The sequence below is a fragment of the Pseudorasbora parva genome, chromosome 9 (assembly GCF_024679245.1).
Source record: "Pseudorasbora parva isolate DD20220531a chromosome 9, ASM2467924v1, whole genome shotgun sequence".
NCBI lineage: Eukaryota > Metazoa > Chordata > Actinopteri > Cypriniformes > Gobionidae > Pseudorasbora > Pseudorasbora parva.
The window spans coordinates 19,366,987-19,382,309 of record NC_090180.1 but is presented as its reverse complement, the minus strand read 5'-3'; the positions used below and the strand labels follow the sequence as shown (position 1 = coordinate 19,382,309).

Sequence of the window (15,323 nt, the reverse complement as noted above, 5' to 3'; positions counted from 1 at the left end):
CACCTTAGACACTACACACAACATAAAAATAAAATAAAAAATAAAATAAAAAGTATAGGGACTGAAAAGATGTGGGGGGAGGATTATCTTATATTATTATTATACTATGTGAAATTTATTGACCCATTGAAAGTGGTGACAATGATAAATATATTACATAGGAAAAAAAAAAAAAAAAAAAAGGGGACACTGATTATTACAATGATGATGGTATGATGATGATAAGTGATAATATAATAAATAATAAATGTGTAATTTTGCTTATGAATACACACCCACACCTACACTCACCCACACACACCTTATACATTAACACACTTTTATTTCACTTCTAGAATTATGTAATTACTCGATTGTCAATTACTGCACTATTGTGGTTTGTATGTCTGTATGTCAATAAAAATAAAAAATAAAAAAATAAAAAAAATAAAGAACTAGTCTTTCAGTCCTCGGGAAAATTTAACTGCTCAAATGTTTATTTCTAGATTTTGGCCTACAAAAACACTGCAGTACTCCATTGCCAGGTTTGGCTCTCAATAGGACTAGAAAGAACTTGACTGGAAAATGTCAAAAGTCAAAATGCCTTACTTCAAATGAGAGGAAATAGCCAATGGAACATTCCCATAAAAAGTAAGCTTAAGAGATGGTTCACCCAAATGATTTGTAATTTTTGCATCTTCAAACCTAATAGAGGGGAATATACTATGGTAGAAAATGTGGGTGGCAGTTGGTTATAAACATCATTCCAAGTTGTTTTCTTTTGCACAGCAGAACAAAGAAAATGTATAAAGGTTTGGAACAACTTATGGGTGAGTGAAATGCAATTTTAATTTTTGGGTGAACTATCCCTTTAAGTGAATAAGGGTGTGGGTGTCTACCATTGAAAGTATAAAAAAAAATAAAGGTGTCCATATACTTCCAGACATATGTGGGAGCTGCCCTCTATGGAGTGGTGCAAGGATTACATCAAAACCGAATAGAATAATTATCTACTGGTTGGTTCCCTCAAGAGTTTCCAATTTGTTTCTCTCAATTTATGTTTCAAATAGGGTATGCAATATACAACTTAATAGTTAAGGGATAGTTCACCCACAAATAAAAATATTTTACTCACCCTTAAGTTGATCCAAACCTGTCTTAGTTCTGCTGAACACATATTTGGAAGAATGTTTGTAACCAAGCAGAGCAACCATTTACTACCATAGTAGGAACAAAAAAATACTATGTAGTCAATGGTTGCTCTATCTGCTTTGTTACATTCTTCCAAATATAACTTGCATTTAACAGAACAAAGAAACTTACACAGGTTTGGAACAACTTGGGGGTGAGTAAATGACAATTTCCATTGTTGGGGGAACTATCCCTTTAAAATGCAAGTTGGGGCAAGAGAGTGCCGTTTACATTGTAGAACAAGTAAATCAAGTTCTACTCCAATTGAACCAGAGGCGAATTGTTCTTCCGGCTCCTGACAATAATCCAAGCAGAAGTGATTTCTCCAGATTCTATGCTAGCAGTTCAACTAGTTTAAGAGACATGGAACAATTCTTGGACAGAATAAGCATCCTCTTTATTGTCAAATGGACCAAACACTAACAGAACATTTAGTGAAGGTGTCAAGACCCACCTTTGAAGACAACTTCACAAAGTAGTACTTGATAAACAATATACATTTAAATAATACATTCCACAAAACTAAAAAGTGCCTTTATATTTCTAAAAAGGTAGGTGGAAGTGAACCAAGTTAAACTGCACACATATGTTAGCATAACATAATTTGCAGACTTTATACAGCACTTGTATCTTTTAGTCCACAAGTAAATTACTAAACGATGAAGAACATCTAACACGTATATTTTGAGCATACTAGGGAAAAAATACCTAAAAGAGAATACATGTAAAGAACCCATGTTTTTTTTAAACACCACCACCAGCAAATACTGATATGGTTGGAGTCTACAACCGTCCACACAGAGTCGATGTCACGTATCGAATTCGTAAGTCTGATCCGCAGCCAGCATTGAGTAGTTTTTTTTCTTCCAATAAAATAAGCGCAAATGGAAGTGATCATTCAACAGCTATCCCTGCATTAAAATCTCCAAAGTTTAAATCAGGTCGGCGACATTCATGGGCATCTCCTCCACAGTTGTATTGTAAAATGTCTCAATGTCTCGAAGAATCCTTTTGTCTTCTTCAGTAACAAAATTGATGGCTACGCCTTTTCTGCCAAACCGACCTCCGCGGCCGATCCTGAGAGGGGAAACATTACACGTCAATAAAATGCACTGATACAATGACTGATGAAAATGTCAGCACCTGCAGGTTCACTCACCTATGGATGTAGTTCTCCCTATTTGTTGGTAAGTCATAGTTGATGACAAGGGAAACCTGTTGCACATCAATTCCACGAGCCTATGGAACAGATTTTAGGATCAGGAACAATAAATGGACAAATTACTTACACTTCTAATTTAAGTGATTTAAGCCTACTGCAGTTTTTTTTATTATTATTAAACTGAGAACCCATATGAGAAGTTAAAGCCATTTTTAAATCAAACACTGAGGTTAATTCTGGAATGACTATCCTGGTAATATTGAGGTTAGATGTTTTTCCTCAGAGGTTATTACACTGTTGATTTATCCATACAAGTGGCTTAATTTAATCACAGTGATGTATACCTTAGTTCTAACGAAATTTAGATCAGAGTCCTGCACGGGTCCATTTTTGGAGACCCGCCTGTACCCGCAAGGTTTAGCACCAGATCCGACCAGTGACCCGTGAAAATTTCGAAATTAAATCTGCACCCGTCCAGACCCGTTAATATTTGGCCCGTTACCAGACCCGTGCCCGCGATAAATCACAGCTAAAATCATTCATATGCTTTATTTATATCCTGCACCTCTCTCAAAATCACAACAGCATCATGAATGGGCTAATGAAACAGGCAAAAGTGCCTTTAAAGACTCATTGTCAAAAATGTCAAATACTCCACTCACTAACTTTACTTTTACTTCATCCATTGTTACTCCTGCAGCGCTCGCTCCTTCTGGGCTACGAGAGGCATCAACGTTTCAATGTCGCAGTGGTGGTGACGTGATTGTAAAATGGCATATCGTTGTTGCGTGTATGTGTAATGGTAATTTGGACATAGAAATTGTAATAGCCTACAATATGTTCGAGGGGGGAAGAAAAAGGCGTAAACCAGCGAACATTTAAAAGACTTTAACCAAACAAAACGAAAGTAACGTGGGCAGCCCCGCACAGACATCTGCCACGTGCACACACATACAACGTAAACAACTCAACGTCAAATCCAGGTCTGGTGATCTCTCGTCCCATGATATGCCTCAGAGCTCCCTCAGAGGACTTGAGACCGTGTGGCTCGCAGGTGACGCTCATTCACAATCACGCCCGTCTCGCTCGCTCTTGTTCACCTCGCCACAGAAATATTGCACATAGGCCTATTTTTCATCCGCGCTACTACCCGCCCGCACAGAGTTAATTATCCGCCCGCATCCCTGCCCGTGAATTTTATAAATGTCACAATCCACCCGGTTCAGCCACTTTTATGCGGGTACCCGACCCGTTGCAGGACTCTGATTTAGATGGAATTGTCTTCAAGTAACTTGCACTGATAAATCATTCATGAACATGAATAAAAACAATGCTCATTTTTACTACCAGCTGAATTAAATGGACTTTATTAGTATAGCAAAACTTTACCTCTTTAGATGAACAATTCCGTCACTACATTACTATACTTCTAATAAATCCAGCATTTTGGTTATTTACACATTTTCATCAAGCCGTGTACTGACATAACCTAAAAATATAACATAATAAAAATGACCTACTTACCAGCAAATCTGTGGTTATGAGCACTCTGCTGGAGCCAGACCTGAACTCTCTCATGATTATGTCTCGCTCCTTCTGATCCATGTCACCATGCTGAAAGACACATACTTTAACTTCTATAATCCAGCATGAATGCCATGCTTGTCTATATGATCTGGATACGTATGATCAGTTGTGTTTAAAAATTTCTCCATGAGAGGTCAGTCCCGAAAGATGATGAACATCATTTCATACTTCCAGTATTGATCTGTCTTTTAGCTTAATCACTGGCCTACTTAATAGCTACTAAGTCCATCCATTTTTGATTAGCATATAATGTGCATGTGCTTCTTGGACCCACCAGAGCAGACACAGTGAAATCTCTGGCATGCATCTTCTCAGTCAGCCAGTCAACCTTTCTCCTTGTGTTCAAGAAGATGACAGCCTGGGTGATTGTAAGGGTCTCGTAGAGGTCACACAGCGTGTCCAACTTCCACTCCTACAGGATAAGTGAATTAGCATTAGGTGAGCAACGTTGCAAGGAATCATCTACATCAATATCCTAGGCTTGCAATGTGTATGGCACAAAATCTCGAGACCTTGGACACCGGACATTAAGAAAGAGGTCCGTCCTAGACTCATTTCCGACCGTGTGCTTTTTTGCTCTTCCTTCTTTGTGATTAACCAGTACTAGCATGAACACCAGAGCGAGACCTCGAAGGCCTTGAGCTGGTGATTTTAGCATGGTGCTTTTGAAAAGAAGGGACATGAGACATTAGAGACAACCAGTGCCTCACCTCTCGTTCTACATTGATGTAAAACTGCTTAATACCCTCCAAAGTCAGCTCCTCCTTTTTCACCAGGATGCGAACAGGTTCACGCATAAACTTGGTGGTCACCTCCAGCACATCAGCAGGCATGGTGGCCGAGAGCAGCACAACCTGACAACATGAGAAAGCCGTTACAGCATGAACAAAAACAAAAAACCTTATGCAGTGAGGTATAATTTCACTTAATATAATTGGTAAGGGGAAAAATTATGTCCTGCAATAATAAATATAACTTTATACAGTAGAGTTTTGAAAATGTCGAATTGTCGCTCTGGACCTCGAAACATAAGCCACTGGACATTAAGAAAGAGGTCCGACTCAGTTTCATTTCCGGTGCAGGGCTACTGCTCTTCTTCCACATGATACTCTGCTGGCATCATTCCATACACCAGGAGAACCTGGAGTCTGCAATTTTAGCACAGTTCTTTTGAGCGGAAGACGCCTCCATTCAGAGTCTGGCATTGATGTATTGACTTACTTGAATGTTTGTGCTTAATTTTTGGAAAATCTCATAGATTTGATCCTTGAAACCACGGCTCAGCATTTCATCTGCTTCGTCAAGGACAAACATCTTGATCCATTTGGGAGCTGTACATGTAAACAAAACAAAGAGTCACTTTCTGTAATTCAAACTCCTAATAAAAGCATTAAATGACTCAACCATGTTGGTGAAATGTATGATCAGTAAAATTGTAAATATCTCCATAATAGGTCAGTCCCGAAAGATGGTAACCATCACTTCATACATCATGCATGTTTCAGTCTAATTCATTAGCATTCACTACTTACACAGGTACCTCCTGTTCAGCATGTCAAACACGCGCCCTGGCGTGCCAACGACAATGTGCGGAGCCTCGGCCTGGAGTTTTTGCATTTCATTCCGCACGTTGGTGCCTCCTATGCAGGCATGGCAAGAAGCACCCATGTAGTCACCCAAGGCCAAGATAACCTTCTGAATCTAGAGAAGGGACAAACACGAATGGGGTTTAAATAAAAGGAACACTTAATATCCTCAAATACTGACATTTAATAGTCAGCGTCCATTAGTAAATGCCAAACAGTGGACAAGTATGATCAGTTAAAAAGGTCATCTCCATAACAGGTCAGTCCCGAAAGACGGTATACCATCATCTCATGCTTTTGTCCACAGCTTGTTTCCAGTGAAGTTACCTGGCAGTCTAACAAAATCAACTAGTCTAATTTACAGTAAACACTCCTGCCCATAACAGAAAGTGATGAATTATTCTGGCTGAAGCACTAGCTAGATAGTTACTTCCTGCCGAATAGTTCATAAATGTATGCAAATTCAAATAATGAAAACCCACATTTCATGATTTTTGAAGCAGGAAGAACAGCAAAAGAATACCTTGAATCGGGCTACTGCCAGAATATGCCGCCTTGGTCTGAGACACACTTAAGTTTATGGTGACCTCAGGTACAGCATACCTGCTGAGCGAGCTCTCGGGTTGGTGCCAGTACCAGAGCCTGAGTCTCTTTCTGCTCAATCTCCAGCTGCTGCAGGATAGAAATGGCAAACGTGGCCGTTTTACCAGTCCCTGACTGGGCTTGAGCGATAACATCATAACCTATGGAGAAAAAAGAAAAATGAACTCCTAATGAGCGCACTTGAATTTAACTAGACCAGTGCTTCTCAAACCACTGGGACACCCTCACCACTTGAGAAGCACTATACTAGACCACAAACAGACAAGTGCTACAAAAAAATGTAATTTGTACTCATTTGTTGAAAAAAGCATGTTATGCAAATATAAAGTGCAATTGATTCTCATGTACCTTTTATGCAAGGAATTATAGCTCTCTGCTGGATTGCTGAGGGTTTCTCAAAACCATAGGCGTAAATTCCACGAAGAAGTGTTTCCTTCAGGTTCATGTCATCAAAATTGTCTGTAATCTCGTTCCAGTTGCTCTGTAAAATAATGTGTATGAGATGAGCTATCTCTGCAAGCATCAGTTTGAGCCAATACACTTATATCTAGAGTAGCAAACAGCTTACTGTCCCTACTGCAACCTGAAGGGACAGGGGCAATGAGATTTATACATACACACAATATGAGCACATTAAAAGCACAGCTATAATGTAATTACAAGTGGGATTCTTTAATCCAACTTTCTGTTTTAGGGCACAGTCTGAAATCGCCAGAAAGTGTCACAATGACTGCTCTCAAACTGTAAATATTTAGCTTCTCCAATAATTTTTATTCTGCATAACTCACTTGTCATCCTCATACATGTTTCCTCACATCATGCAATCATCTGAACGTCCGTTTACTACAGTATGTGCATTGTTGTAAATCATTTCATCATAAGCCATCGTTCGTGTCTCTTCAGAAGACTTGGATTTAGATTAGACACTTGATTATTTATTTTTATGATGCCTTTGACTTTTTTGGATCTTTTAAGGTGTTTGAAACATGCAATAAACGCGCGTTCGAGCACGTAAAGTTAAAGGTTTAGTTAAGTTCGTATAACTGACTGACAAAATGGTATACGAGGATGCAGCAACCATCAATGCATCGTGATATCAAACTGAACCGAATCGATGACATGACAATCGTAATCTAACCGAACCGTGAGACCAGTGCAAAAACACACCCCTACTGAGCACACATTGACACAAAGTATTAGGCCATCCTTAAAAATATTCTTGTTTGCCGTAACCCGACCGACCCTGTCAATTTAGGGCCGACTCAAATTATTTATTTTTTTTCCCTTTTAGTCCGACCGACTTGCCGGTTGTAAATTTGCATTAAGACCGACCGATTTCTTTTTTTACTCTTCAAACAACTAATACAAAAGTAATAAAATAATATGAAATATATTTTAGCAAGTATTATAAATATATAAACTGCCTGGGTCATACAAACGAAGGCTGCGTTCGTTCTTTTATAGAAAAACCTGTGACGTCTTCTATGTTTACACTATGGTTAACAGATGTCACACTATTGCCTGCACGTGCGTTCGTTTCGGCTCATACTCTTTCACTGTAACGTTAGACTATTAAAGCCCTGTTTGAGATTTCGCCGCATTGTGTGACAGGAGTCAGTACCATGGCATGGACACATTACACACACCAGGCAAGTGCACTGCAGAGGGGAGGATTGATATAGCTATTGTAATTTTAAAAAGGATTGATCTTTAATTTAAACAGTTACATGTGCAGTTATTTTACATTTGATTTATTTATTCAATTTCTCTACCTAAAAACTAATGTTAGACCTACCTGAAAAAATCTGAAAAGCATTGTTTATTTTATTAGTATCTTTGCTCAATAGTATTTATTTGTGCTGCCATGCTTGTATTTAAGTTTTTTGTTCTTATTTTCTTTATTTTTATTTGACAGTAGCTCTTTCTTTCCCTGAGCATGGCAAATAACAATAATTAATTAAATTGTTATAGCGCTTTTCTAGACACCCGAAGCGCTTTACATATAGAAGGGGGGAATCTCCTCTGTGATGTTTGTTTACTGTAATATTTACCAGTAAAGAGTAGGTTATAGCTACTTAATTTAAAAAAATATATTTTTAATATTCAAATACACTAGTCTATATCAACAGATGCGTTGGTTTAGCAACAAGTGGAAGCCAATTCAGAGACACAGAGAGTTGCCTGTTCTGAGTTAACACAATCGAGCGTAAAAATACGAATACATATGCATATCATATACGATACATATCACTGGAAAATACTAAAGATAGCGGGAAAAGAGCTAAAATACCTGAGAAACCCAGGAAAAAAGGGAGGGTTGACAGCTTTGAGTCAATAAAAGCTAGCGGTGGTTGGAACATTTTCTTAATGAATGCACCTGAAATTTATGCAATAAACATGTTTTTGACAAATATTTCAATTTGTTTGTGGTCTGTATAGCCTGCAATTAGCCTATGAGCCCGAAGGCACGGCTTGAAGACCCAGTCAGTTTAAATTCATACCTACGTAATCACCATCACCAAAAATGTACTTTTTTTTTTTACATTAAAATTTGAAAAAAAATTTTACCTACCTACCGACCCTTTTTTAATTTTTTTTTTACTGTTACTGCAAACCAAAATATTTTTAAGGATGGCCTTAGTAAGTACACAAAGATGATGCTGAGCTGCTAATCCCTGACACTGTGACGCCGCTGCTTGCCACTAGGGCTGGTCCGAATACTTTTTTTTTGAGCTTCGGTAGTAATCAACATTGAATATTCGACTATTCGGAGGGAGGGGCTTAGCATATTCTTCTCTAATAAAGGCAGGAATCTGGAGATTCTCAGCGGTACGCCTCACGTGGGCAGGGCTTCTATGCTCCAAGAGCGGACACTGACTTCACTAGTGATACAAAACACAGGTATGTTACGTCCCAGTGACAAGCTCCTATATTTCGCAGTGGATTAATTTAGATTGTAATATTAGTAATAGATGTAATAATTAATATAGGTGTAATATTAGGCTCAATTTTCCAAATGTTTTTTATTATTCAATTTCCCACAACGTCAAATAAACACAGCTTAAATCAAAATGCAAGCTTCTGTACATGCTTCCATATAAGCTTGTGCAGTTGTGCAGTAGACAGAGAATCTGTTGCAGGGAACGCTAAGCAGCAGCAGCAAATATTTACTAAATAAGGAGGTTCCTATTTAACTGTCCAGTCTATTAAAAACAGCTTGAGTATTGTATTTCAGAAGGGTTTATAGCATAAATGTACGCAAATGCGAATTAACCATTAAGGGGGATGCCAGGTGTGCGCAAAAAAAATAAATAAAAAAAATTTGAATCCCAAAGTTGGAATTCAAATACTAACCGATCGAACAAATATTCAAATATTCTAGTCCAGCCCTACTTAGCAGATAGCAAAAAAGTGTGCAAATGGCTTTACCGTAAACACTGTCTCTCTTCTTTTGTGTGAAGCACAAGTGTCAGAAGTGTCAATAAATCAACTAATCGCATGATAAAAATAATAAATTAAAAAAATTAGCTCGATAATTTCCATTTGCACGCTTGTTATCCTCGTCTCTCTCGCTGACTGCGCACGCACGCCCCTCATCTGTTTGGGGAAATTTACACTCGACGCGCAGACCCAGTGTGAGATATCAAGCTTGACCAGATTCGCCTGGAACTTGTGCTTCTTCCGCACGCAGTTACAACATTTTACGTGCACACCACCAAGCATTGGTGATCTAAAAGCTTAAAGCTACACTGACGTTGGCAGATTGATAAATTCAAATTAATTTATCAGTTCAATCTTTGAGCGCTAAAAAAGCACACAAGTTCCTGTAGATATGAAAATAGAGACTCCTTTTTTGCCAAATAAATGAAAAGCATGTCATCAATGTCTTCTCTCTTGTTGTAGCAAAATCTAGCTTTCCTCAGACATTGTTAAGTCAAGTTCAGTTTGTCCATGATTACATGATATAATTTAATACAGCATCCTTAATTATCCACAATTTTAGGAAACTGGCTTTTGTGAACCGTGCCGCCACTAACATGCACCTAAAACAATCATCCGTTGCAGTTTTCATCCATTTTACGTTTGATTTTGATATTCATTCAAGTGCATTTTTTGTTAAAAAACAGACTGAGAGTCCATTGCTTTTATTGTTTTAATCATTTTGTTTATTTATTGTAGATATTTAAATTTGTTGTTTTTAAGTGTTAAATATTATTTAGAAATAAGTTAATTGATCTTTGAAAAGGTGTATCTGCATTATTATGCCATCATTATATAAACGATGATATTGACGTTCTGAGACCATTTTCATCTATCGCAATAATTTCTTGGCCGATTTATCGACCAGCAAAATTTGTTATCGTGACAGGGCTAGCTTTTAGCATCTCATTAAAAACTAGTTTATTTCCACTTTGGGGGGAGTCCCGCAAAATAATTTTATTTTCCCGCGACTCGCACACAATATCTGGCCACCGAATCCGCATTCACCAATCAAATATGATCCTGCGCCGCACTCGGTTGTGCTGGGTCCTGCGCGAGTGCAGGTCTCTATTTGGATAGTAACGTTAGGTTGTTTGAGCGGTCTTGCAACACATTAAATCTGTTAATTATTGAAAACAAACATACCCTTGCAAAAAATTATACAGTTGTACTGCAGTATTTTAAATAGGTTAAACTAATATATAAACTCAATTACATTTACAGCAATGAAAGGTACATTTTTATTACAATGCACTTAAATTAATTGAAGTTCATGCATCTATTTTCATGTTGATTAAAATAAAGTCTACTGACAATGTCTGATTTCATCAATTACAAATATTAAAATATCACTATTATTTTACATCACAATTCTTGAGTGTCTCTGAAGCTCGTTGGGCAATGGGCATTGAATGGAGTGCGTAGGATGCTAGGCAACATGTCAAATGCGTCCGTTTATGTTGCATGGTTTATGGAAGCAAGGTTTCGGAGGTGAGACCCAGGCGCTCAATGCTCATTAACCCCGGCGAGAGCAGCCTTAACTCGGCTCGTCCTTCTGACGGCTGCCGCTGCCTGGCAGAAGCCCCTCCCATGACGCAAATTCACGTCTGTTGTGTAGTGAATGAAGCGAATGGAATCAAAATGCTCACTTGTCCAAGTCTGCGCAAACAGCGCTATTTATTCGCGTCTGGTGTGAACGCTGCGTAACTTATGTGTGCTAAACCCGAACTGAGATACCGTCAACCGGAATTATCGAGTTTCATGGCGACGCCCACTAAGACTCGCAGGAAAGTTGTGGATAAAACATACAATATACACAAAAGGTTACAGTAATGACAGGAGAAAACAAAGTAGACAATTTGGGAAAAAACGAAACTTCATAATGTCATTACAATTATAGGAGCTTTTGCACCAGGTAGCTTTAGGAACTAGCCACCAGGGCGGTCCACCGAGAACGTTCCCCAATTTTCCTGTTTGCATTTGCACCATTAGTAGGAACTTCCTAACAAAAGTTGACCGACAGCAACATTTAAAGCAACACTATATAATTTGTGATCAGTTAATATAATGAGTACATCATGAATTCATTTTCAAACCATGTTTGTCTTATCCTAAATCCCTACAGTACACTTATAATAAGCATTTATATTCTGACTATTTTAGTCCAGTTTGGGTCGGCACTACTAGACTTCTAGGTGAACTACTAGAGTGCCAAAAGTTTCATAGCATTGCTTTAAGCGTGGCATTCAACAAATGTAAACAGGAGGAATGAGGCCGTGATCGGAGCTGCGTGTCGTGGGTTGTGTGTTAACAGATTGAATCTAGCCATACAAGTTGTGATGGAAAGTCTCAACAACTTGCAGTGCTACACATTAACAAGACTAGGAAAATAATGCCACAGATAAAAAGCAACAGGTAAATGGCGTCAACATTAGCTTTTTAAAAATGATGGATCCAGTTCCATACAGCATGTTCGGCCAGTCAGCATACACTAACGTCACTGGTAGTTCCTAATTTGCTGGGTTAGATCCAACTCTGAAGTAGGTAAATTAATTTAGACAAAGCGCTTCTATAAATTCATTCCCATTTCCAGCGGTGCACACACCAAAAAGTGGATATGTCCACCATCTAAGGACAATGAAAAGGTTCCTCCAGTGCAAAAGCAACTAACGCTTCTCTCCTCTGACATTAAACGCAGATATTGACAGGTGACGAGCAAAACGCATCCTAGTTAGAACTGCTTATTTCTCTGGATTTAAACATTCTTGGAAGCATTTGGTATAGTACAAGTCAACAAAATATACCGTATTTTCTGGACTATAAGTCGCTCAGTCAAAAAATGCATCATGAAAAGGGAAAAAAACAAGTCGCTATAACGCCATCATTACAGTCAACGCGCAAGCATCGGCAGGGCGGCAGCATTTGGGAGAGCGCGAGCCCAAACGCTATGAATTCACACCCTCTGTGATTCCCACACGGGCAGCATTCGTCTCGCGTGAATGAGCCTCTCCCGGCAAAGCGTTGTTCAAGCACATCTGTGGACTCATTCCTCCATCTTTGGCCATCTTGCTTTCAGTCCACGATTAGCTTTCTTTGCTTTCTTCATTTCAGTTAAAGTAACCTCTGTTTTTCGCCAGTCGATTACTGATTACCGTTTTCGGCAGCATATTTTACTACCTGCAGTTTGTAATTTGCCGAATAGGATTTCTTTATGGAGGGGCATTTTGTTTGTGGTCAGTCACAGTTTTCAGTTTTTTTTTTTTCAGGGGTAGACTAAAGGATAGAGCACCCTCACACATTTATATACTTAGCTAAATGTTTAATCTTGTCACTCATTATGAATTAAATTTGATATACAAGTCCCACCTGACCATAAGTCACAGGACCAGCCAAACAAAAGTGCGACTTATAGTCCTGAAAATACGGTACTACTGTTGTAGTGGTTTTTTGTAAGGCAGCAAGTGTTCATTTATTAGCTTATCATATTAACCAGCCCAGATGTTTATCCACCCCTCCACACTTCACTAAATGATACAAACCTCGATGACACCATCAGGCTCCATTCCTTCAGGCCCCCCATGGTCTCGATCTCGTGAGCTAAAAGAAAAGACAGGATCATGAACTTTAAATATTAGGAGTTACTGACGCTAACAATATTGCATAACTCGAACCTCCACGAGAAGTGCGTGCCGATGAGTGTACTTTCCCAAAATACCACGTGGTTCCCCATTAACAGTAAAAACAGTAAATACTCAACGTAATTTTAGGAAATAATCGGTTGTTTCCAGTGCAGTCATGTACTACCTTAAAGCCTACGCCCAAATTTGGGCCGAATTATTTACAGTAACGTTACAATGCTAAAGTTAGTCAGTGCGTTAAAAATCAGCCAATTCTCGGCGTGCAAGTACTTGCCACACGAAAAAAAAGTGTCCAAAACAAAACGTTACTTTGCAATCGCCTTCACAATGTTGTGTGACAAAATGTTAAGATATTGAATTTGAATCCAAGGCCTCGAGCATGGAGGCCATGCTTTAGACTTCAGTGTGGGTGTGAAAACCCATGTAAGGTTCGTAGTTTTGATCCCCAATAACGCCATGTTAATATATATAAACACACATTTATACTAAAACAATAAAAGGTGTGAATAATATTTTTAGTCACCGATGCACGTGAACATCGAATACGTGAGAATACAGTGGTAAAGGCGGTAACGTTACCTTAGGCTTAGTCGCTACGCGGCCTGCTTAATATCACACGGACCATGTAAAAATCCACAGCACCAGCGCTAGAAGTCGCGCGAAGCCTTTCTATTTCAATAAGATACACATTTACGAACATAAAATGCATAAGGGTTGTGTGTCATAAAGGGTTTACCTGTTGTAATCAGCAGAAACGCTAGACATGGTCCGTTCGCGACTTCGGCATTCACTCGGAAAGGAAGAACATGTGAATTGCTGGCGATTTTATTTGACCGGCACCCCTTTTTGTACATTTACAGTGAAACCGCATAAACAGTATAACAGTTACACTCCATTTACGTTTTATCAACACCGACAAGATATATTTTTCAAGCTCAATAGGTGTTAATATTAGAAGTGTTTATCTGTGTTATGTCGAAGTTAACTGGGGACTATATGGAGAGGCGCAAGGATATTGCACCACTGATAGGGTGTCGTAGAGTTGCTACGGGGTCTCCACATTTCTGGGTTTAAAGTGGGACTGACTTAAAGGGATAGTTCCCTCTAAAATGAAAGTTAATTTTATTCACCCTCGTGTTGTTCCAAACCTGTATGGCTTTCTTTCTTCCGTGGGACAAGGAGGACTGACAACCTCGGTCACCATTAATGGCCATCATATGAAAAAAAAAAAAAAAATTTGAAGAAGAAAAAAAAAAAACATGCTTAGAAAACATAAGAGGGTGATAATGGCGACACAACTTTAATTTAATCTCCAAATGCTAAAACAACTGACTAGACCCATTTTAAAATGGGTCTGTATGCTGGAAATGTGCATTTATATGTCATTTTATGGATTATTTTACCACCACCAAGCAAAAAAGAACAAAACATGGGATAAATCAATTGTTCCATATGATGTGGTAAAAACAAAACAAAAAACAATAATGTGGTAATTATTACACCACAAACATATGACTGTTATTTATCTCCGATTGTAGGCTATACTTATTGCATAATAGGCTACTTAAAAAAATATGGATATGGATATGGATAAACAAGTTTTGGGAAACTTTATTTGGAAAACTATTGATTGATTTTTAAAAATCTTCAGATATCATGAACAGATGGGTCATGCCTATTACCATTTTCAACTGATTTTAATTAATAGCTTACACAAGCACTCACTAAGAGTAATAATTAGTCAAAATAAGTACTTAGTAATAAATAATAGCAAGTAGCCTATTTACAGAAATTGTACATTTTCAATAACTTTTCCAAATATGAAAATCAAAATGTAGACCTTTAATTTAAAAAGTTTTTTTTAACTATGTAAAAGTAAATTTTGTACTGCAAAATAAATCAAAAAATCAATCAATAAATAAATGTTAACTAAAATGTCTGATATCTCCAGGTTTTGTATGGCTATGGAAACACTTGAGTACAAAAGACAGAAAGAAAGAAAGAAAGAAAGAAAGAAAGAAAGAAAGAAAGAAAGAAAGAAAGAAAGAAAGAAAGAAAGAAAGAAAGAAAGAAAGAAAGAAAGAAAAAGAAGAATAG

General features: G+C 38.1%; 1 protein-coding gene and 5 non-coding genes across 6 annotated transcripts; all 6 read right to left on the bottom strand.

Annotated features, from left to right (window-relative positions):
- Positions 1 to 1,550: 1,550 nt before the first annotated feature.
- On the bottom strand, positions 1,551 to 14,064 carry eif4a2 (eukaryotic translation initiation factor 4A2). Its single transcript, XM_067454266.1, has 11 exons — positions 13,963 to 14,064; positions 13,128 to 13,185; positions 6,457 to 6,589; positions 6,109 to 6,248; positions 5,452 to 5,620; positions 5,141 to 5,250; positions 4,630 to 4,773; positions 4,194 to 4,331; positions 3,857 to 3,946; positions 2,330 to 2,409; positions 1,551 to 2,247 (listed from the first exon to the last, which is right to left on the bottom strand). Exons 1-11 carry the CDS (start codon positions 13,989 to 13,991, stop codon positions 2,103 to 2,105), a joined length of 1,236 nt encoding a protein of 411 aa, XP_067310367.1. The 5' UTR covers positions 13,992 to 14,064; the 3' UTR covers positions 1,551 to 2,102.
- LOC137090430 (small nucleolar RNA SNORD2) lies at positions 4,016 to 4,087 on the bottom strand. Its single transcript, XR_010907866.1, has one exon. It is a non-coding gene; the product is annotated as a small nucleolar RNA SNORD2 (small nucleolar RNA).
- Positions 4,408 to 4,597, bottom strand: LOC137090424 (small nucleolar RNA SNORA81). Its single transcript, XR_010907860.1, has one exon. It is a non-coding gene; the product is annotated as a small nucleolar RNA SNORA81 (small nucleolar RNA).
- LOC137090423 (small nucleolar RNA SNORA81) lies at positions 4,924 to 5,101 on the bottom strand. The gene has a single exon (XR_010907859.1). It is a non-coding gene; the product is annotated as a small nucleolar RNA SNORA81 (small nucleolar RNA).
- LOC137090428 (small nucleolar RNA SNORD2) lies at positions 5,338 to 5,408 on the bottom strand. The gene has a single exon (XR_010907864.1). It is a non-coding gene; the product is annotated as a small nucleolar RNA SNORD2 (small nucleolar RNA).
- LOC137090429 (small nucleolar RNA SNORD2) lies at positions 5,731 to 5,800 on the bottom strand. Its single transcript, XR_010907865.1, has one exon. It is a non-coding gene; the product is annotated as a small nucleolar RNA SNORD2 (small nucleolar RNA).
- Positions 14,065 to 15,323: the final 1,259 nt, after the last annotated feature.